General features: G+C 40.6%; 1 protein-coding gene and 1 pseudogene across 1 annotated transcript in view; one reads left to right on the forward strand and one right to left on the reverse strand.

Annotated features, from left to right (window-relative positions):
• Window positions 1-3,138: 3,138 nt before the first annotated feature.
• LOC132424455 (SIN3-HDAC complex-associated factor pseudogene) lies at window positions 3,139-6,710 on the reverse strand (annotated as a pseudogene).
• Window positions 6,711-6,986: 276 nt separating this feature from the next.
• SLC25A36 (solute carrier family 25 member 36) overlaps window positions 6,987-22,756 on the forward strand; it is a 41,033-nt gene continuing 25,263 nt past the window's right edge. Inside the window, exon 1 of the mRNA XM_060011340.1 lies at window positions 6,987-7,231. Coding sequence (XP_059867323.1) covers window positions 7,191-7,231 — 41 coding nt within the window. The 5' untranslated portion in view covers window positions 6,987-7,190. The remainder of the gene's footprint in view (window positions 7,232-22,756) is intronic.

Below are 22,756 nucleotides of genomic sequence, written 5' to 3' on the forward strand. Positions count from 1 at the left end.
GAGAAGCCCACGCACCACAACGAAGAGTAGCCCCCACTCATCCCAACTAGAGAAAGCCCGCGTGCAGCAACGAAGACCCAATGCAGCCAAAAACAAATAAATAAAATAAATAAATTTGTTTTTTTAAATGTATGTATGTGTATAACTAAATCACTTTGCTGTACAGCAGAAATTAGCACAACATTGTAAATCAATTATACTTCAATAAAAAAAACAGAAAAAAAAAAAAAGCAGGGACCCTTGGTAAGGCCCTTAGATGGTTTCTTAAATGGGAGGCAGGGCACAACTTCTGCATTACCACACACCGTTGAGGTCCCAGGCATTGTCCACACAAAAGTGTGTTACACCCTATCTCAACAAAATCTACGCATTTCTTTGCAAGGTGTCACTACCCTTCTAATACTCCTGTCCTGGAGGGTAGGAAAAGTTGTATTTTGTTTTTTTGGGTTTTTCTCCAAGCCACCTGGGACACATTCCTAAATTGCTCCCTGGTGGACAGTGTTTCCAACAAGATAACTGAATCCTTCTGGGGGAAATCCATTTTCTACCAGCTCCTTATATATTTCCAGAGCGAGCTCTGCTTATCACCTGCGTATCTAAGGAAGGCCTTTAACCATGACTGAATTGAAATGTGACACAGAGTAACTGATGTTGCTGATGGGAGAGGTGGCTCAATGGGACATGAAACCTGCATTTGGGAGCCACTGCCCTCATGACTCCATCTGGGGCTCAGATATAAGCATACATTTCGTCCTCTGGGCACCACATCTCCTTAAGTTCTCTCAAAAGCCCCCTCTCCCCCACCCCACCCCACCCCTTTTTTTTAAAACTATAGCTAATATTCTCATTCAACCAATGAACAATTGAGATGGTGCAGAATAGAGGATGAGAGTACAGATTCTGTAGCCTGACTCCCTAGGTTTCCATCCCAACTCAGCTACGTGCTAGTTGAGTCACCTTGACAAATCCTCTAACCTCTCTGTATCTCAGTCTCCTCGTCTATAAAATGTCCTTCATTGGGTTCTACAGTTAAAATACATGAAAAGTGCTTCCAACAAGGCCTGGCACATGGTGAGTACTGTACACATCTGAAGCTCTTTGAGATGATTACCATCAAGGCATCAAGTACCCAGGAGGACGCTTACCCAACTCTTACCAATGATGTCCTCTGAGGAGTAGGATTTAGGAAGAGAGGCTGAAGTGACAATTTTAATTTCTAACTCATGCACTTCTGTATTGTTTGAAGGTATTACTTTTTATTAATAGCAAAATAAGGAAAAAAATTTAATGGCATCTGGCTGAGAATATAAAACAATCTCTCCAACCTCCCACTAAAAGCTAAAAAGACACAAAGATTTTTTTTTAAATCTTACCCAAATATTTAAAACTAATGTTGCCAATCTAGAACCCATATGAATTTTCTGTACCTACAAGACCAACAAAGGCTAAGTGGGGGGAAAATGGCATTGGTGGTCCATCTGTGCTCCAATTCCCCACAAATAGCTATTAAGAACTTTTCTTCAGCCCATAGCAATTAAAAAAAAATGTTTTTAGTAGAATTTTACTTTAATATAAAATGAAAAAAACCCACAAAAACCCAAAGCTCTAATAGGTTAAAACAAGTCGAACAACCATTCTACATAGATAAAACCTTCACAAAGGTCAACTGAAGTAATCCAGAGCTAAAAGTGAATTGTGCAGATTTTCAAGGAAAATCTGTCATGTAACAGATGAACAGTAACCGTAAACAGTAACAGTAACAGTAACAGTAAACCAGTCATGTAACATAAACAAAGTATTTACACACTTGCAAGCCCTCTAAGAAATGTGCCCCAAGAAGCATTAACTTTGCTTTTTCGTGTGCCGTCCTGAAGACCTGCACATTTTATTTTTCAGATAATTTAACACTTTTAATAGAGTGTGTTCTCTACCAAGTGGTAATGCTTTGGTACTATTCATATACGACTGCTTATCCTAAAGACTTGACATTTCCCCAAGAGGAACTTCCGCTTTAGAAGTTTCATCTAAATTAAAACCTTTATCAAACATCAATATGGAGGGAGGTGACACGGGATGCAACATATACAGTCAAGTTACCTCTGTAGCTTTAGAAATTACTCTTTCAAGATATTCGCACCAGAGAGCTTAGCCTGTCCTGCTTAATATTCAGTCGTACAGGTTTGAATCATCAGAACCTTGGCAAGACCTTAATATTTCAAAGTTATTAACAACTACCTATAGGGGCAAGTCCATGTTTACTGAGTTATAACAAATTTATTATAACGAAGGAAAACAAGTGTAGCCAGCCATCTTAAAAAAATGCTCCAACCACTGCTTCTGAATATAGAAAGACTAAAACTACATACATTTATCATAAAACAAATCCCCTCTGTCCCCTGAAATTCCCCTAATTTCATTCATTAGAAGGGGATTTTTTTTTTTAATAAATGGATACTAGGAAAGCCCAAGGGGATTTTTAAAAAAGACTTAAAAGCACTTTACAGCCTCATTCAGCTTTCCTATGAAATACTCAGCATCTGAAATATTGGGTTGGCCAAAAGGTTCGTTTGGGTTTTTCCATGACATCGTACAGAAAAAACCCAAACGAACGTTTTGGCCAACCCGATATTATGTACACTTTTTTTTTTTCTTTTAGTAAGCTAGACACTGGCTTCAGAGTTTGTGGAACTGAAGGAAAAATAACCCACTCAAAACTATCCTAAGGGCCTCCCTGGTGACGGAGTGGTTAAGAATCCGCCTGCCAAGGCAGGGGACAGGGGTTCGAGCCCTGGTCCGGGAAGATTCCGCATGCCGCGGAGCAACTAAGTCCATGCGAGCCTCTGCTCCTCAAGAAGAGAAGCCACTGCAATGAGAAGCCCGCGGACCGCAATGAAGAGTAGACCCCCCCTCGCCACAACTAGAGAAAGCCCACGCACAGCAACGAAGACCCAACGCAGCCAAAAATAGATAAATAAAATAAATAAATTTAAAAAAAAAACTCTATTAAAAAAAACCAACTATTCTAGAAATCGTCATTTGGCAGAATAGCAGGCATCCAAGTTAAAAATAGGAGGGTCATTTTGTTGCTTTGTTTTCCAAAATTTAAATTGTTTTTTGTTTCCTTTCTACATAAACCTGTCACCACGCAGGAGTGGAGATGGGCAGAGGCTCTGGCCCCTGTGCCTCCGGCTTCTCAGCAGCTGCTTTCTCATTGCTGCAGCAAGACTTGAATAGATGTGTGTCAGATGAGGACTTCCCCAAGACAGCCTTTATAGATAATGCCACAGCATATTTTCTGTCGTATCCAGTATGTGAGATCCAAAATGGAAAACACTGTTAGAGCCAGAAGCCATCCCTGTATCTGAGCCATCATCTGACTGGTTACTATAACAGGGAGATTGAGCTGGAAAAGCACTTGAGGTGGTACTGTGAGCATCAGAATTACCACGTTTAAATCCCTTTGGCAGTTTGCTGATCTGGTTGCTTTTTATCCTGTTTCCAGATAAGAGTTTTCACTTTCTCTGGTTTCAGTGTAGTCTTTAGACTGGGTCCTGCCCTTGCATCTACCACGTGATTCCAGTTGTTTTTTTTTTTTGATCCTGATGGTAATTTCTTCCACCTTTTCACAGCAGGACACGGGCATTACAGGTGTCTCCTGATCAAGTCTCATGTAACCGAAAGCAGCTCTGGAAGTCCTTTTCATAGAGTTTACTGTCAGTGAATCGGGAACTGGAGGATTTAGCTCTGCAAATACAGCAGCCCTCTATACTTTGGTATATCTTTGGCTTGTGAAAACCAAACACCTCTTCTTCTGGGCAATACTCTTCCAAAAGCAGCCGATCCACATGCAATAACGTTCCTGAGGTGTGGAGTGCAGGAGTGCATACCAAACCAATTCCCCCCTCCAATCACTCCCTCCTCCTCAACTGCCATGTCTAGAACGATTGTCTCCTGCAGTTCAGCAGCAATTAAAATTTGAGGTTAGTACCAATCAGGAAATAAAGTAGCAGTCCCCTCTACTTCACAATGAGCTTATTTGTTTGTTTTGAGCCAAGTAACCAGTTGTGGCCACCCACAGTTTCCCCATCAGCTTCTCTTTCTACATTCAGTTAAAAACTACAGCTCCCAGAAGACCCCTCAGTAGGACTGGGGGGGGGGGTCTGGAAGAGGTACAGGTGTGCCTGACGCTAAAGCAAGCTCACTTAGCCCCACCCACCCTGCCTTAATATCATTCTGAAAAAGCACCTAGAAGCTTGTTTGTTTAAGGGGCAAGGGCTCAAGAAACCTCATCGTGTGCTGGTCCTGAAGGAATCACTTAAAGATATTAGCCAACAGCAACGAGGAAGGAAAATTATAAAACAGCTGGCAGATGACACAGTTCAGTGGAACCGCAACAAACATGACAGCCAACTAACCCTGGAATCCCCACAAAAATGAAGGCCTCAGCAACCACACCCCAGTGGGCAGCCCCAGGGGCTACCGGACGGAATGTGCAGGGGGCAGAGTCTCCTTCCACGATGCCATCTGAATGAGGTTCCAAAATGAACGGTCACATTAGGAATTGCTATTGCTCTTACAGGAATAATTTACTCCACATAAGAACTTGGGCTCCCTCCTTACCAGCTTCAGAAGCTCCATTAAATGTAATTACCACAGCATTCACTATGCCCAAAACATGGAGCTACAGCCATTGTCTTAAAAGAAATACATCTAAAATGGTGCAGGCACTCTGGAAAACAGTCTGGCAGTTACTCCAAAAGTTAAACATTGAATTATCATATGACCCAGCAATGACACTCCCAAGTATATTCCCAAGAGAAGTGAAAACGTATCTGCATGCTAGAACTTGTACACAAATATTCATGGCAGGATTATCCATGACAGCCAAAAAGTGGAAACAATCCAAATGGCCATCCATTGAGAATGGATAAACAAAATGTGATATAGGCATACGACAGACTATTATTCAGTCATGAAAGGGAATGAAGTACTGATGTGTGCTGCAACATGAATGAACCTTGAAAACATTATGCTTAGTGAAAGAAACCAGACACAAAAGGCCACATATTGTATAATTCTATTTATATGAAAAGTCCAGATTAGGCAAATCCATAGAAAGTAGATTAGTGGTTGGCAGAGGATAGGGAGAGAGGAGAATGGGAGTGACTGATAACAAGTGTGGGGTTTCTCTTTGGGTGAGGAAAGTGTTCTGGAATCAGGTAGTGGTGATGGCTCTACAACCATCAGAATATATGAAAAACCGCTAAACTGTACACTATACACAGGTGAATTTTATGGCATGTGAAAGATTCCTCAATAAAACTGCTGTAAAAAAAAGATAGAACTAACCCCCCCACCAAAAGTTAATACAAGGGTTTGGGGGAAGTATGGCCAGAGTGTCAATTTTTATTCCTACTTTTTGGAGTTTCGTTTGTTTTTTTTCAAAATTTCCCTCTCTAATGTGCAGCTATTACTTCAGTAACTGAAGCTCTGGGATCAGAGAGATTCTGCTGGATTCAAATCCAATCTCTTTCTGGATGAACTGGATAATCTTGGGCTAGTCAATTATTCTAAATCTCAGTCTCCTCATGAAAAATTGGGGGAATAATATCAATGGCCTCATAGGGCAGTTGTGAGAGTTTAATAAGAGAATGCTGCAGATCAGAGCCTGGCATATTAGTAAGTGCTCAAGCAATATTAGCTGCTGCCAGTTTTGCTATTAAGAATACAATGCAGTAAAATAATATTACTAATTATCATAGGTAGCACTTACATAGCACTCCTGTGGTGCTTTACATAATTTTAAGGTGTTTAGTCCCCACAACTGCCTTGTGAGGTAGGTATTCTTATGCCCATTTTACAGATGAGCATTTACTGTGGAGTAGATGCACACTTGCCAGTGACACGCAGTCTGTACATTTTGTGGGAATTTAGGAGCAGGTAATGAGCATAGAGAGCTAAGGCAATCAGGGAGGACTCCGTGAAGGAAATGGTCTTGGAAGGAAAGGAAGGTGAGCCCTGGATAATCCCACATGGGTGGGAAAGTGTGGTGAGGACCCTGCAGGTGAAATGGAAGTTACCAAACAAAGAGGTGGGAAATATCAACATTTGTTCATTGTGGGTGATGAATACAGATTATATTATATTATTTCCTGCACTTCTGCACCTTAGAAATAATTACTAATTAACAAAAATTTAAAATATTTAATCATGTTGCAGAGGGATAAAACATTTTCTTTCCCTCAGTCTTTGACCTTCTTGTATATACATACAAGAAAAAACTTGCTGGTTAGAAATATGAGTAAATGCCAGTTTCTTTATTCTTTCTAAAATAAAGAATATTTATTCTACACTAATAGTATACTATACTAAGCATTGTTTGTAAACACCGTACTGTTGTTTGTGATCCTGTACGAGTGTCTGTATAAGCCTTTCCATGCACTGAGTGCTACTCTGAGGTAGACACCAGGAAGCATAAATGCTGGGTCATAGACCCAATTATTAAAACGTGTATCAAGCAGGGGCCAATGGGAAATTTCTGTACCTCCCTTTCAATTTTGTTGTGAACGTCAAACAGCTCTAAAAAAAAATAGTCTAAAAAAAGTAAATCATAGACTGGGCAGGCTAGCGTCCCAACTCCGCTTGCTTACCGGGCATCCAGGTCGTTTCTCACGTGGTCGGGGCCGGGAGCGTGAAGTTCGAATCCCCATGTCTGCGCGGGCCCAGGCTGCACCCGGTGCAGCCCTCCGGGAGTGAGGACTAAGTGCGAGGACCTGGTGACCCACTACCCTCCGGGCACGCGCTCTAGCCCCGCCTCCCGGCCCCTTCCATTGAGAAACCCCTTAGCGATCACGTGAAAGAGGCATGCCGGCTGCTTCACGTCACGCAGTGCGGACCAATGGTAGCTTCTGTTTATATCGCGGGGGGGGGCAGGGTCGGAATATTCACGCCCCCGCTGCCGCCGAGTTGCCCTCTAGCGCGAGTGGTGAAACCTAGCCAGGGTGGGAGGCGGCGTGGCTGCAGCGCGGCGGGGAGGGCCGCGCCGGTCGCCTTCTGCAGCCGCGTCTCCGTCAGTTCCCGTCGCCGTCACTGGGGCGCCGTGCGGCTCCAGTCCGGAGCGGAAGCTGCGGCCGTCGCGGCGGCCGGAACCGCGTCCCGCCTCAGCGCCCGGAGGACATGCGGGAGAGAGAATGAGCCAGAGGGACACGCTGGTGCATCTGTTTGCCGGAGGGTACGTCCCAGGAGGGGCTTGCAGACTGGGGCTGAGGGCGCTGGGCTGAGGCCGAGGGCCGTGGCCTGAGACGCGGGCGAGAAGGGAGAAGGGGCTTCAGCCCCGGGAACCGAGTGAGGCCCGGGCGGGGAGGGTTGAGGGGACTGGAGCCGGGGGAGCTGAGGGAGCCCACGGGACTGAGGCCGAGGCGGGGAGGGGTGGGAGGGCGACGCCGTTAGGACGTCAGGCTTTGGGCCCGCGGAACCGGAACGAGGCCTAGAGAGTGGCCGGCGGGGCTGGCGTCCACGCAGGCCCAGTTCACGCGCCGCGGCCTAGCGGACGTCGGGGATGCGGGGCCGTGGAAGGCCAGTAACTGCAGGCCTCACGTAGGTTGCTCGGTCGGGGCGGCGTTGGGGGGGGAAAGCGGGAAGTGCGGAGGCCGAGCACAAAATGGGCGCCGGGCCTCCTCCTCCTTCCGTCCCTGGCGCGCGGGCTGTGGGGCTGCCTCACGTCGCTCACGCCCCGCCTCGGATCTCCGGCAGCTGATTTCCGGGCCCTCCTCGGCCCCGGTGGGTCGTCAGGGGGCTTCCGGCGCCAACTGGAAGGCTTTGGGGTTCTGTCGCCCGCAATAGCTGTAGGTTTCTAGGTCTTGGAAAATTTCCTTTCTCCAGGTTGCGAGATGCGCTACAAAGCGACAGTGCTTCTGGGGTCGGATTCTGTTCCTGAGAACCAGGCGTCTTGTACACCCGCTGCTTTTCGTCTGCTCAAAAGGAGAAAGTGGGGGGTAGGGGAGAAGTCAGAAGCTTTGGCAGTAGTTACTGTGTGTACAAGATTAAGACTAAACTTAAAGTCTCAGTTCCCTGATTGCCAGCTTGAGTACTACAGATCTTTTGTTCACCCAGTTTAGTCTCCTTTTTAGGTGGTTCTTTCCAAATTATTTGGAGAGTCGTAACAATTTTAAATTTAGGAGTTACTTTTTATCTGTAGGATCACAGTTATCAAAAATGGCTACGGCGAATTATGCTGAGGCGCTTTGCTGCCATTATGACCATATAAAGTCGCATCCCTTTAAAACATACAGTTTGTTTTTAAATCGACTACTTTAAGAATATTAAAGTAATACATAGGCGGTTCTATGCACAGTGGCTTGACTGGAGTTAAACGTGTGGACTCTATTGCCAGTGATGACAGTACTTTCCTCGAGTTGGCACATTCATTGAACATTTATTGTACACCAGTTATGGGCCAGGCACTGTTCTGGCATTAAAATACTTTTCATTTAATACTGTTCGTTTAATTCGTGAGACACGGTTTAGGCAGGGTTTGCTTTCTATATTTCTGATACGTAAGAATAATCTTGGCAGATTAAATCATTTTTTAAAAACGATTAGCCATGTAGATGTTCTTGTAAAGATGTGCAAGTAATTGGGTTCCCTCCTATAATTAGATCATAAGGTAATTTTTGAAAGTTAGGATACCACGCATCTACTTCTGGCCACTATTTTGGGTGAAAGATGGACACGCTTTTTGATTTTAATTCATCTTCATCTGTAAAATGAAGAAGTTGTACTAAGTGATCTCTAAGGCCCTATTCTAGGTCCTAACATTTTTATTGCTCTGCATTCAAGATTCAGATGTCAAGTTTTGTTTAAAATTTACTTGAAATGTTAGCTTGATTGCACTAACTTCCCAGTTTGGATTAGGATCATCAGCCACGTTGTTGTTACTAATGCCTGTCAAGGCCCTTATGGTTAGCGTTTTCTTTAAAAACAGAAATGGGGCATTTTTGCAGCATCTAAACCCAAATAGATTTAGGAGCCCCTCTACCCCCCAAAAAAGAACCTAGCATATGCAGGTTTTTTAGAGTATTAAATGAAGTACTTGTTTATAGGTCCTGACACAAGATAGGTACTCAGCCTTATAAATTTTCTTCTTTTGCATCCCATTTCGATTTCATGTTTATATGTGGTCTCATAAGTCATTTCAGTAAAACTTGGCTTACCTTTTTTAGAGAAACAGTAGAACTAGGAAGGATGGTAAAGATCATCTGGTTTTGCCCCTTCAAAATATGGGAAAATACCAAGGTATAAAAAATTTACCCAACATTAAACAGCTTTTCATACATGTAAAATGAGAGTTAAAATTATCTCTGAAGAACCTCCCAGCTCTATATTAAATGAAATCATTTAGAATAGATTTCTGTATAAAATTTCTGTAGAATATTTTGGAAGTCTGTATGCTAAGCATTATGGAAATGCAAACTGAGTTGTGGGTAACATTGTTCTTAATTGAAGATGTCTAGTATATCTCAAAGTTGCATATTTAGGCAATCATTTTTTGGAGGTTCTTCATAGAAAACTAGATTTCATTTTTTTATCATGATAGAATTATGTAAATTAGGAGTTAGGAAACTTATTTTTTACTTTAATAATAACAAGATAGAGACAAGGCGAGAGATCTTTTTATTAGCCGTTGTGCAATAACCAATAACCTTTCACAGTGGCATTTAATCTTTAGACAAAAATTGTCTTAAGGTGGAGCCTTTGGATTGTTTTCCTGATGGTTATAATCGTATTTATTCAAATATGTGTTTATCAAGCTCTCAGATTTTTAGTAGCCTTATAGATGTATTATTAAATCAGGAAAACTTGAAACAGACTAGCACTGGACCTTGGGTCTGGGTGACCGACTCACATGCATAACTCGTGCTTTCTTTAACACACCCTTTGGTCCCATTATGTTTTTGTCAGGGTTAATATTCAGAGTTTGTAAGGTCATCGGTTAGGTTGATTGAGTTACGGAGGCTACTCACAACTGCCCCAAAAGGGTGTAAATATGATTTAATTTTAGCTATGCTTTTAATAACACTATATGTTTGTGTATGAAGACATAAGCAGTATGTTTTTAAATTCTTTTATAGATCTACATTGTTTAGTTGTGTGTCAGCTGCATATGTCCACCAAGAGGCAGTTTGGGTTTTTTTCCATTTGAGAGAGAGATTGCCTCAAATGGGAGGAATAAACCTTCAACATTTAAGTGGATGAATTTCCTTCCTTTGTAGCTCCTGTGACAGCGAGAGCTTAATACATATAGTTAGTAATTTCAGATTATCTAAGAAATGGTTTATTTTTATATCCTGGAATTAATCAATCCATTCATTTATCAAATCATTTATTTTTCATTTATTCAGGAAGAAACTCCATTTGGGTGTCAGATAATGTTGATTCTGTAGAAATTTTGTCATAATATTTGTTAAATTACTTGCACCTGTTTCCTTGTAAAATCAGGGCAGAAGTAAACTACTTAAAAGTATAATGTGGTTTATTTACACTTGGTCTACATTTTTTATTAGCCTTATTTCTATAATTTTTATAACCTTTTTCTTTTTTTTCTTTTTAAAAATACATTTTAATTCTTACTAATAGATTGCAAGACTAAGGTAATTTGCTTATCCTGATGTATTCTCAAACTTATTTTCCTGTAAGGGGTTTAGTGTAGTATAGCATTGTGGGTCAGGGACGCCTGGGAGTTTCCAAGACCTTTTTGGTGGTCTGAGACATTAAAGCTCTTCTCATAAAAATACTAACACATTATTTGCCTTTTCACTGTGTTGACATTTGGACTGATGGTGCAAAAACAATGACTGGTGAAGCTGCTGTTACCTTAGCATACATCAAGGCAGCATCACCAGACTGTGCTAGTAGTCACTAGCACTTGCAATTTAAAAACACAGGGTCCCTTAATAATGTTTTTGAAGCAGTAAAAATTAATGTTTTAAATCTTGACTCTTGGGATTTCCCTGGTGGTCCCGTGGTTAAGACTCCACGCTTCCACTGCAGGGAACGTGGGTTCAATCCCTGGTCAAGGAACTAAGATCCCACATGCCACATGGCACGTCCCCAAAACAAAAAATCTTGACTCTTGAGTACACATCTTCATTTCATATTCTGTTTGGCAAATGGGAAACATGAGTAAAGCATTTCTACAATTGTTTCATCCTCAAGCTGAACTAGCCTCTTTTTTCATGAGAACCAGTCTTAAAAGAACAATTGATAGAGAGACTATGACAATTCAGACTTGAATATTTGTCAGATATTTTCTCAAAAAATGAAAGAAGTGGGCCTGTTGGTTCAAGAAAAACCACAACAAATGATAACATTTGTTGCCATATGATAAAATTTGAGTTTTCAAGCAAAAATTAGAATTTTTGAAATCTTTTTATTTTTATCGTTTATTTATTTATTTATGGCTGCGTTGGGTCTTCGTTGTTGCATGCAGGCTTTCTCTAGTTTCAGTGAGCGAGGGCTACTCTTCATTGTGGTGCGCGGGATTCTCATTGCTGTGGCTTCTCCTGTTGCTGAGCATGGGCTCTAGGCACATGGGCTTCAGTAGTTGTGGCTCGCGGGCTCTAGAGCGCAGGCTCAGTAGTTGTGGCGCACGGCTTAGTTGCTCTGCAGCATGTGAGATCTTCCGGGACCAGGGCTCAAACCCATGTCCCCTGCATTGGCAGGCGGATTTTTAACCACTGCGCCACCAGGGAAGTCCCTTGAAATCTTGAATAGATAGAAAATGTAATTTTTAAAATATTGTATCACAAAACGTATCTACACTTGGAAGACCTGTATAATCCAGTGAACCAATATTTTTCAAATAACCAATGCATGATGTTATAAAGTAGTGCATAGGTAAAAGATTCAGAATGTAAAATAAAGCAATGGATTTTAATGTAACAATATGAAAAGTTTATTGGTATAGTTCAGATTCCATATTGCAGCTAATTTCAAGAGCCTACCACATGCCCAGTTTCACTGTAATATTGAAAGATATCCACAGTTATCTGAAAGGGGGCGTTGAATTGTTACACTAAAAGATTTCAGTGCCATGGTTGGGGAAAAAGTAGAGTAGGATAAAGGGGAATAATGGGGGTGCACTGTAGTTCTAAGGAGGAGGACAGTGGAGTCTTTGAGAAGGTGACTTTTGAACGAAGACCTGGAGAGGAGAGAGTTAACTATTCAGAGGGAACAGGCCTCTTCCTAAGTAGGGTAGGAGCACTGAAATGAGGCAAGTATAGCCAGAGTAGTAGGCTATTGTTAGGCCATTGAAGATCTTTTGCTTTTCTGAAATGGGAAGAGTCATTGCAGGAGTTTTAAAGCCAAATTCTGGTCGTACCATGCTTAGAATAGACTGTACATAGGGCAGGGCCAGAAGTAGGGAAATGATTTGGCTACTGGAGTAATCAAAGTGAGAGGTAACGGTTCTTCAGAGAAGGTTGTAATGTACTGTATGTGGTGTGTGAAGAAAAGTCAAGAATAACTCCAAGGTTTTTAGTTTAGGCACCTAGAGGGAGGGAATTGCTGTTAACTGAGATGGGAAGGAAGGTTGTGGATGGAATAAGGTTGGGGGAAGATCAGTATGTAGTTCCATTTAAGACGAAAATTTGAGAAGTAGAGAAGCAAAAAGCCAGTTGTTTAGGTGGCTGGTTATATTAGGTAACTCCAGGAAGGAGCTCTGGACTAGAGATAACACATTTAATAGTTGGTGGAACATAGATGATGACATGAGCCTAGACGAGGTCAGTAAGGGAGTGAATATAGAGCAGAAGAGAGGAAATTTCAGCAAAAGAGATCAGCAGCAGAGCAGGAACCAGCAAAGTAGACTTAAAAATTGCCCAAGAAAATGTGTTCTGAAAGTCAAGTGAAGAAACAAATATACAGTATTTAGGAAGGACATGTGTTATTGTCCATTAAGATGAGGTCTGAGAGCTATTAATTATTGAATTTAACAATTGTGGAGACCTTTGGTTACCTTGATCAGCAGTTTCCAAAGCAGAGCAGGGGGAGGGAAATCTGATGGGAGTGGGAGAGAAATTAGAGACAGTAAATAGGATTTTGAGGTTTGTTACAAAGGGGGATCAAAGAAACAAAACAGTAATTTGGGTGGGCGGTGTTACTTTTACTAAAACTACCACATACCCTCAGCATATTTTGCTTCTGTAGTGAATTTTAGTCTTGATATCATTGTTTTTCCTTACGTTGAAGACTATACATCCACATCTTGGGCTGTATCATAATGGCTTACTTCTGTGTTTCCATGTTTATCAAAGTTGTTGGTTAACATTTTCTTTTTTTTTTCAGTTTATCAGTGTTTTGATTTTGCTTTAGTATCTCAAATAAGCCTAGCTTGTTAATTTTTTTCCTGCATGAGAAACACTACATGTACCCCCCCAGCCAAATACCATTATTTTCATCCACTCTCATATCTGACTTTTCAACCACTCTCATATCTGACTTTTCATAAGTTAGTCTGTCGAGTATGTAGAATATGTCCTTCATTCTTCAAGAACTTGTTTCTTGCCTGAACATTAAAGCTTCAGAAGAAATAACCTCTACAAATATACTATCAGAGAAACAATCTTTAGTAAGACTTTCTAAATGATTTTTATGGAATTTCAGAGACAGGCTACATGTTTTGAGATTGCAACTCTATAGCTAACATTTTTTTTTAATTTTTTAAAATATTTATCTAATTTTGGCTGTGTCGTGTCTTAGTTGCAGCAGGAGGGCTCTTCGTTGCTGCACGCGGGCTTCTCTCTTAATTGTGGTGCCCAGTCTCCAGAGCATGTGGGCTCAGTAGTTGTAGCACGCAGCTTAGTTGGCCCATGGCATGTGAGATCTTAGTTCCCTGACCAGGGATTGAACCCTTGTCCCCTGCATTGGAAGGCGGATTCTTAACCACTGGACCACTAGGGAAGTCCCTATAGCTAACATTTTAATGAATCTCTTTCTTAGTGGTATTTCTTAATATGACTAATGCCCTAATTAGGAAATTACAGGGGAGTGTTACCTGCAGCAGAAAAATGACAAAATATTTTAACCTATTCACTTTGCTTTACAAAGCTAGACACTGCAGTTGTCTGACAAAATAGTTTTGTTTAATGTTAACAGAAATATATTTCTAAAGTACCTGCATATACATATATATGTGTGTATATACGTACATACACATACACACAAATATTGTGGACCCAATCAGAATAGATTTTGTCCATTTATAAATTAACCTTGCCTATTCAGAACAAGTGTCCTGATCCATACATGCTCAAAAGGTCAGAATCAAAGATATATGTGTAACAGCCACAGTCTTAGAATCCCATTTCTTTTCCTTGACCCATGCTTTCCTTAGCAGAAACCTGGGGCACCTTAAATTCCTCCATAGGTGTGGCTAGTTAAGTTCTTTAAAGCCAGGGGAACTGAATCTAGTGGTTCAGGCCCTTGGGGCTATCCTGCTGATCAGGTTTTGCATCTGCACTGACCTAGGGATTTATGACTCTTGGCATCATGGCTGAACTGATCTGCTTGTTACTAATATTTACTTAGTGAACAATTTCTTTTTCCCCTTCCCTATCTTCCCCCAACCTCCCACATTTCTGATTCTTGTGTTGCTGTAACTTGGGTGAGGGAGAGTATCTTAGGGCCCTCAGAGTCCTTTCTCTTTCTTAAAGATCTGTTTTTCCAGAGTGTTTCATTTTGTTTTTTTTTAACCAGTTTCTTGGTTCCATTGTGCCTAGCTTCAAAAAAAAAATTTTTTTTTCCATTCTAAGCAGCTTTTAGCCATTGCTTTACTCAAGGGATCCATAGCCCTTGAGTAGTTAGAACCCCTGGCATGTCAAAAAATTTTATCTTCATTATATACAGTAAACAAGTAGAAGCCACACTTGAAAGTTCTGACACATTTACTCCCAAATTACCATAGGCTAAAAATGTGTCTACATTCCAGTAAATTCCTGGGGTGACTTGATTTACTTATTGTATAATTTCTCAAACATCATGAAAATAGAATAGTTTTAAATGTCTTGTAAAGGTGTTTCGTGATAACCATGTTAAACAATCCTTAAATATTCTCTAAAATCAATGCATAGTTACATGATAACCTGACTCTCACCAAGCAACCTTGGCCTCATATCTTTAAAAGGTATGACATTTGCCTTTGAAACTTTAAAATTGGCATTGATCCAAATAGTTTTACGAAGAACACATAGTTGAGATTTTCTAATGTGGATATACCAAGGGTATAGGGGCATTTTACAGTTTTATTTGATTCATAACCTTAGAAACCTCCTTTCTAGATTTTTTTTTTTTTTTTAATTTTTGGCTGCATTGAGTCTTCATTGCTATGTGTGGGCTTTCTCTAGTTGTGGCGAGCGGGGGCTACTCTTAGTTGCGGTGCACGGGCTTCTCATTGCAGTGGCTTCTCTTGTTGTGGAGCACGGGCTCTAGGCACATGGGCTTCAGTAGTTGTGGCACGCAGGCTCAGTAGTTGTGGCTCGCGGGCTCAGTAGTTGTGGCTCACCGGCTTAGTTGCTCCACGGCATGTGGGATCTTCCCAGGCCAGGGCTCGAACCCATGTCCCCTGCATTGGCAGGCGGATTCTTAACCACTGTGCCACCAGGGAAGTCCCCTTTCTAGATTTTTGATATTACAGAATAACACATTTATATGCTCTTCTTCTATCAAACTTGGCTGTTCTCTCCTTGGAATTCTTTGCTAATTGAAGCATTTAAAGCAAATGAATGAGAGACTTTGAATTGTAACTTTTTCTTTTACCAGTAAAGCATCCAACTTAATACTTTCGTTAGTAGCAAATTACATTGGTGACACCTTGCAATTGATCTTGACACATTGGCCACATCACTGGATCAGAAGGGACTCAGGACCAGCTAGAAGGCTAGAAATAAAATGAGGCCCTGCTTTAAGGCACTTGCAGTGTGGATTGTGAGGGGAAATATAAGAGGAAGTTTAGAATGTAGAACCAGTGAGACTTGAGGATAGTCGGATATCAGAAGGCCTCTTTATCCTTTGATCTCCCTTCGAACTGATGATTGTTAGCCTCCAATACCGCAGGAGCATGCTTGGTGTGTTAAACTCTAATAATTAGAATTAGAGCAGAGGCCAGTATGGTTGGAACAGAGTGAGTGAGAAGGTGGATAGTAGATGAGATCAGGAGGAATCAGGGAAGATCAGATTGTGTTAGATCTTGCAGGCCATTGTGAGGACTTTGACTTTTATTCTGAATGACATAGGAAGTCTTTGGAAAGTTTTGAGCAGAGGAGTGACTTAATCTGACAAGATTTTAATACAGTCACTCTTATGTATTGAAGATACATTGGAGGGAGTGGGGTAAGGGTAGAAGAAGAGAGACACTAATTAGGAGGTTAGTCCAGTAACTTCGACAAAATATTGTGGCTTAGACCAGGGTGGAAATGTTGAGAGGTGGTAAAGATTCTGGATTTATTTTGGAGTTCTGAGTCAAAGACACTGGCGCAAATACATCATTTTTTCATGGAGTCCATTGGGTCCCAGAAACATCAACCACATTCTCCAGTTAAAAACCCGTGCTGTTTTTAAAGGATACTTACTGCTAAAATTATGATTAAACATTTATTTAAAAATAAAGAAGTTTATACGTATAGTTACAAAAAAAGCTGCTGAAATAAAAACCGTTTCCTTGCCCCCTTCCCCCATGTCTCCTTACCAGCGGGAACTTCTTATTTTATCTGCTTAATAGTTAGGTTTGGCATAGAATTCTAGAATAAGTAATCTTCTGCAGTTTTTGAGTAGTGTGATGCTATTATGACTTTTCCTGTGTTTGCGACCTTTTGCTCTTTCTAGAAATTCATGAGATCTTTGTCTCCAGTATAATGAAAGATTGCAATATTGTAACTTGATGTGGGTTTTTTGCATCCATTGTACCCGCTAAACCTGAGCTCACAGTTTGAGTTCGTGTGCTTCAGAAAATTAGCCTTCTGCCCTGGAATACAGTTTTACCCATGGTGGGGAGGAAGAGAATACCACCTGGGTATCCTAGCTTTGCTACATTACCCATCAGCCAGTCCTTCTGTTTTAAATTCTTAGCCTTACCTCCATCTTGAGTACTTGGTGCACTTAGTCATTAGGCCTGTTGTAAGGAGTTCAGCAGGGCAAAACTGTTTGCTTCTCTCTGGTATTTGTTTCTGCAAGCCTTTCTTCCTCTTTGCCAAGGCAGTTAATCCTTCCCATTTGATTCATTGCTTGAAATCGTGTTAATTTCTCCTCTTTGTCCTTGTGGCATTTTCCTTTAGACAGTGAGTTTTGACATGGTGAAGAGATAAATCTAATGTAATTAATCCTGCTTTCATACATAGAGATTTTTAAATGTTTATTGACAGCAGTAGTTTTGTTCTCTACATCAATTATGATGATTTCAGTGTACAAAATAATTACTTTAAAATGACTAAGATAAAAAGCAGCATGAGAAACACTGGAGCGTCACTCCTGTACTACATACCTATTGCATTTTATAATGTAAAACTGCTTCAGGACAGTGTAAGTGCTTGTGTATACACCCACTTAAACCGCCCTCCCCCCGCAGCTCTGTACAGTTTAGATCGTCATGTATTTTATTTATTGAAGTGTTTTTTTTAGGAATCATAGTATATATGTCTGTCGTCTGCCATAAAGTATTTGTAATAGTTCTGTTAAAAAATTTAGTTGCTGGGCTTCCCTGGTGATGCAGTTGTTGAGAGTCCGCCTGCCGATGCAGGGGATACGGGTTCGTGCCCCGGTCCGGGAAGATCCCACATGCCGCGGAGCGGCTGGGCCTGTGAGCCATGGCCACTGAGCCTGCGCGTCCGGAGCCTGTGCTCCGCAACGGGAGAGACCGTAATGGTGAGAGGCCCGCGTACTGCCAAAAAAAAAAAATTAAAAAATTTAGTGGCTATAATCAGTAATAGATGCTGACAACTTAAGTAGCTAATGCTTATTGAGTACTTTCTATGTGTCATGTCATGGGTTATATCATTATCGTATATTATCCTTACAACAAGCCTGTGAGGCATAGATACTGTTCTTCCCTGGTAGGTTGGTTGGTTGTTTTCTTTGTGTAATGTGTTTATTCTCTCGGAACCAGGAATGACTGAGTATGATATAGGTAGTCATTCCTGTGAATGTGCTAACTTTGCTTTTTGCTTTTGTTTATTTTAATTATGCAAGTAATTCATGTTCATTGTGAAAACCAAGGACATATTCTTTAGGTTTTACAGAATATAAATTTGCATGTTTATTACAAATTTGGGGTCTATTGGGGTTTATGTTCAATAAGCTTATGTAAATATATTAAACAGCTTTCAAAAAGCTAGGCAAATTTGAATTAAAAACAAATATGAGTTACTATAAATAAATCACTACTGTAGTGTGAATACAGTGTGGTCTACCATGTAGGCTCTCTTGAGTTCTGTAGTATATACTAAAGTGTATACTGTGATGATTCATATCTCTTACTATGTAGCCTCAACAATTAACATAAAAAAACTATGGCTTCTGTTTTTAAGATTCTCCTTGGGCCTTATATATAATTAGGGGTTTTTTTTGTTGTTGTTTTTTTAAGAAGATGTTGAGGGTAGGAGTTTGTTTATTTATTTTTGCTGGTCTACTTTTCTGTGCGAGGGCTTTCTCTAGTTGTGGCAAGCGGCGGCCACTCTTCATCGCGGTGTGTGGGGCCTCTCACTATCGCGGCCTCTCGTTGCGGAGCACAGGCTCAGTAGTTGTGGCTCACGGACCTAGTTGCTCCGCGGTATGTGGGATCTTCCCAGACCAGGGCTCGAACCCATATCCCCTGCATTAGCAGGCAGATTCTCAGCCACTGCGCCACCAGGGAAGCCCTATAATTAGGTTTTTAAGCCTATTTCATAGCTGCTTAAAAATATCAGTTTCTTATTCATTGAGTGTAGAACTCTCCCTTGGCCTGCTTAATTTTGTTTCAGATCTTTTATGGCCCTACTATTTGTCTAATTGACGCTTGATTTCTGAAAATATAATCATGGTTTTGATCTTTTCTTTGGGGGGATTAAATTTTTTAATTTCCTATTTAAAGTCATAAATGGAATTTTTGAGAAATACTAATTTTTTGGTTTCCCAGTACATAAAAAGGTTTGCTTATACTATACTGTAGTCTATTAAGTGTTCAATAGCATTATGTCTAAAAAAAACAACATATATACCTTAATTTAAAAATACAGATGACCTGGGGACTTCCCTGGTGGCGCAGTGGTTAAGAATCTGCCTGCCAATGCAGGGGACACAGGTTCGATCCCTGGTCCGGGAAGATCCCACGTGCCGCGAAGCAACTAAGCCCGTGTGCCACAACTACTGAGCCCGAGCACCACAACTACTGAAGCCCGTGTGCCTAGAGCCCGTGCTCCGCAATAAGAGAAGCCACCACAGTGAGAAGCCCGCACACCACAACACGGGTTTGAACTGCACAGGTTCACTTATAGGCAGATTTTTTTCAGTAAATGCATACCATAGGACTACACAACCCATGGTTGGTTGAATCCACAAATGTGGAGCCACGGATACAGGAGGGCTGACTATATAGTTATACGTGGATTTTTGACTGTACAGAGGATCGGCACCCCTAACACCCAGGTTATTCAAGGATCAAATGTATTTGATTGCTGGGAATTTCCTGGCTGTCCAGTGGTTAGAACTCCGTGCTTCCACTGCAGGGGGCATGGGTTTGATCCCTGGTTGGGGAACTAAGATCCTGCAAGCCGCGAGGTGCTGCCAATAAAATAAAATTTAAAAAACCCAAATGTATTGATACTTGATTGCTAAAAAATGCTAACCATCATCTAACAACACAGCTGCCACAGACCTTCAATTTATTAAAAAACGCAATACTTGTGGGACACAATAAAATGATGTATGCCTATACTATAATCAAAACATAGGACATTTCTGTTATCCGAGGAATTTCTCCATGCCCTTTGCAGTCAGTTATTCCCACCTCAGCTGCCTCTTGGTGACCACTGATCTTACTTCTGTTCTAGATTTTTGGCTTTTACAGAATGTCATAAAAATGAAAATGTTACAAAATGAAAGCCTTTTGTGCTGTTTTTTTTCAGTTAGCATAATGTTTTTGAGATTCATCCAGGTTGCTGCTTTTTATTACAGAGCAGTAGTCCATTGTATGAATAGACCACAGTCTGTTTATCCTTCATCAGTTGATGGACATTTTGGTTGTTTCCAGTTTTTGGCTATTAAGAGTAAAGCTGCTGTAAACGTTCATGGACAGGTCTTTGTGTGGACATATACAGGCATAGCATGTTTTATTGCACTTTGCTTTATTGTATTTTGAAGATAATGCCTTTTTTTTTTTAAAACAAAGGTTTGTGGCAACCCTGTGTTGAGCAAGTCTATCACAACCATTTTCCCAACAGCATTTTTATTTCTTTGCTCATACCCTTTTTCTGTCCTATCACATTTTCCCACGATTTTCCATTCTTCATCAAACCTAGCATAAAAATGCTCAGTTTTAGCCACTTCTTAGGGTCTTCATTTTCTTATAAAGTTTTACACATAAAACTTAAATAAATTGTATGCTTTTCTCTCTTTCTTTTTAAATTGAAGTATAGTTGATTTACAGTGTTGTATTTGTTTCTTGTGTTCGGCAAAGTGATTGTTATTTTTATATATATACTTTTCAGATTCTTTCCCATTACAGTTTATTACAAGATATTGAATATAGTTTCCTGTGCTGTACAGTAGGACCTTGTTGTTTATTTTATATATACTGGTTTTTATCTGCTAATGCCAAACTCTAATTTATCCCTCTCTCTCCCTTTCCCCTTTGGTAACCATAAGTTTATTTGTAAGTTCATTTGTTGCATTTTTTTAGATTCCACATAGAAGTGATATCATATATTTGTCTTTTTGTCTGACTTCCTTCACTTAGTATGATAATCTCTAGGTCCATCCAGTGTTGCTGCAGATGGCGTTATTTCATTTTTTTTTCATGGCTGAGTAACATTCCATTGTGTATATAATACCACATCTTCTTTATCCATTCATCTGTTTATGGACATTTAGGTTGCTTCCATGTCTTAGCTATTGTAAATAGTGCTGCTATGAACATTGGGTGCATGTATCTTTTTGAATTAGAGTTTTCTCCAGATACATGCCCAAGAGTGGGATTGCTAGATCATATGGTAACTCTATTTTTAGTTTTTTAAGAATCTCCATACTGTTCTCCATAGTGGCTGCACCAATTTACATTCCCACCAACAACGTAGGAGGATTCCCTTTTCTCCACACCCTCTCCAGCATGTATTATTTGTAGACTTTTTGATGATAGCCATTCTGACTGGTATAAGGTGATACCTCATGGTAATTTTGATTTGCATTTCTCTGATAAGTAGTGACGTTGAGCTTCTTTTAATGTGCCTGTTGGCCCTCTGTATGTCTTCTTTGGAGAAATGTCTATTTAGGTCTTTTGCCCATTTTTTGATTAGGTTGTTTTTTTTTTGATATTGAGTTGTATGAGCTATTTGTACATTTTGGAAATTAATACCTTGTCAGTTGCATCATCTGCAAATATTTTCTCCCATTTCTATAGGTTGTCTTTTTTTTTTTTTTTTTTTTTTTTTGCCGTATGCGGGCCTCTCACTGTTGTGGCCCCTCCCGTCGCAGAGCGCAGGCTCAGCGGCCATGGCTCAGGGACCCAGCCGCTCTGCGGCATGTGGGATCTTCCCGGACCGGGGCATGAACCCGTGTCCCCTGCATCGGCAGGCGGACGGACTCTAAACCACTGCGCCACCAGGGAAGCCCTGTAGGTTGTCTTTTCGTTTTGTTTATGGTTTCCTTCACTGTGCAAAAGCCTTCACTGTGCAAAAGCTTATAAATTTGTTGTTTATAGAATGGATAAACAACAAGGTCCTACTCTTATAGTACAGGAACTGTATTCAATATCCTGTGATAAACCATAATGGAAAAGAATATGAAAAAGAATGTAAATATATATGTATGACTGAATCACTTTGCTGTACAGTGAAAATTAACACAACATTGTAAATCAACTATATGTCAATAAAATAAATTTTAAAAAGAAACTCATCTGTTTTTTCAAGGCAAAAAACTTACAAGTTTGATCAGCATTTTTAAAAATTAAGATGTACTTTTTTTAGACATAATGCTATTATTGCACACTTAATATACTACAGTATAGTGTAAACATAACTTTTATATGCACTAAAAAAGCAAAAAATTCATGTGACTCAATTTATTGTGGTAGTCACTGTATTGGGATGGTCTGGAACTGAATCTACAATCTCTCTAAGTATGCCTGTATGTGTTGATTTTTCCCAGGTCAACACCTTAGGAGTGGGATTGCAGGGATGTACAGCAGTAATATGTTTGACTTTGTAAGAAACCACCAGACTTTTTCTCAAACTGTGACTTTTTTTTTTTCTCCAAAATCTACCATTTTGTGGGAATTCCCTGGTGTTCCAGTGGTTAGGACTCTGCACTTTGACTGCTGGGCCGGGGTTCAATACCTGGTTAGGGAACTAAGATCCTGCAAGCCACACAGTGTGGCCCCCCCAGAAAAAAAAATCTACCATTTTGCATTCCCACCAGCAGTGTTTGAGGTTTCTAGTTGTTCTGTATCAACACTTGTTATTGTCAGTCTTTTTAATTTTATCCATTAGTAAGATGTGCAGTGTACCTCATTGAG

Source organism: Delphinus delphis, chromosome 4 (assembly GCF_949987515.2).
Source record: "Delphinus delphis chromosome 4, mDelDel1.2, whole genome shotgun sequence".
Lineage (NCBI taxonomy): Eukaryota > Metazoa > Chordata > Mammalia > Artiodactyla > Delphinidae > Delphinus > Delphinus delphis.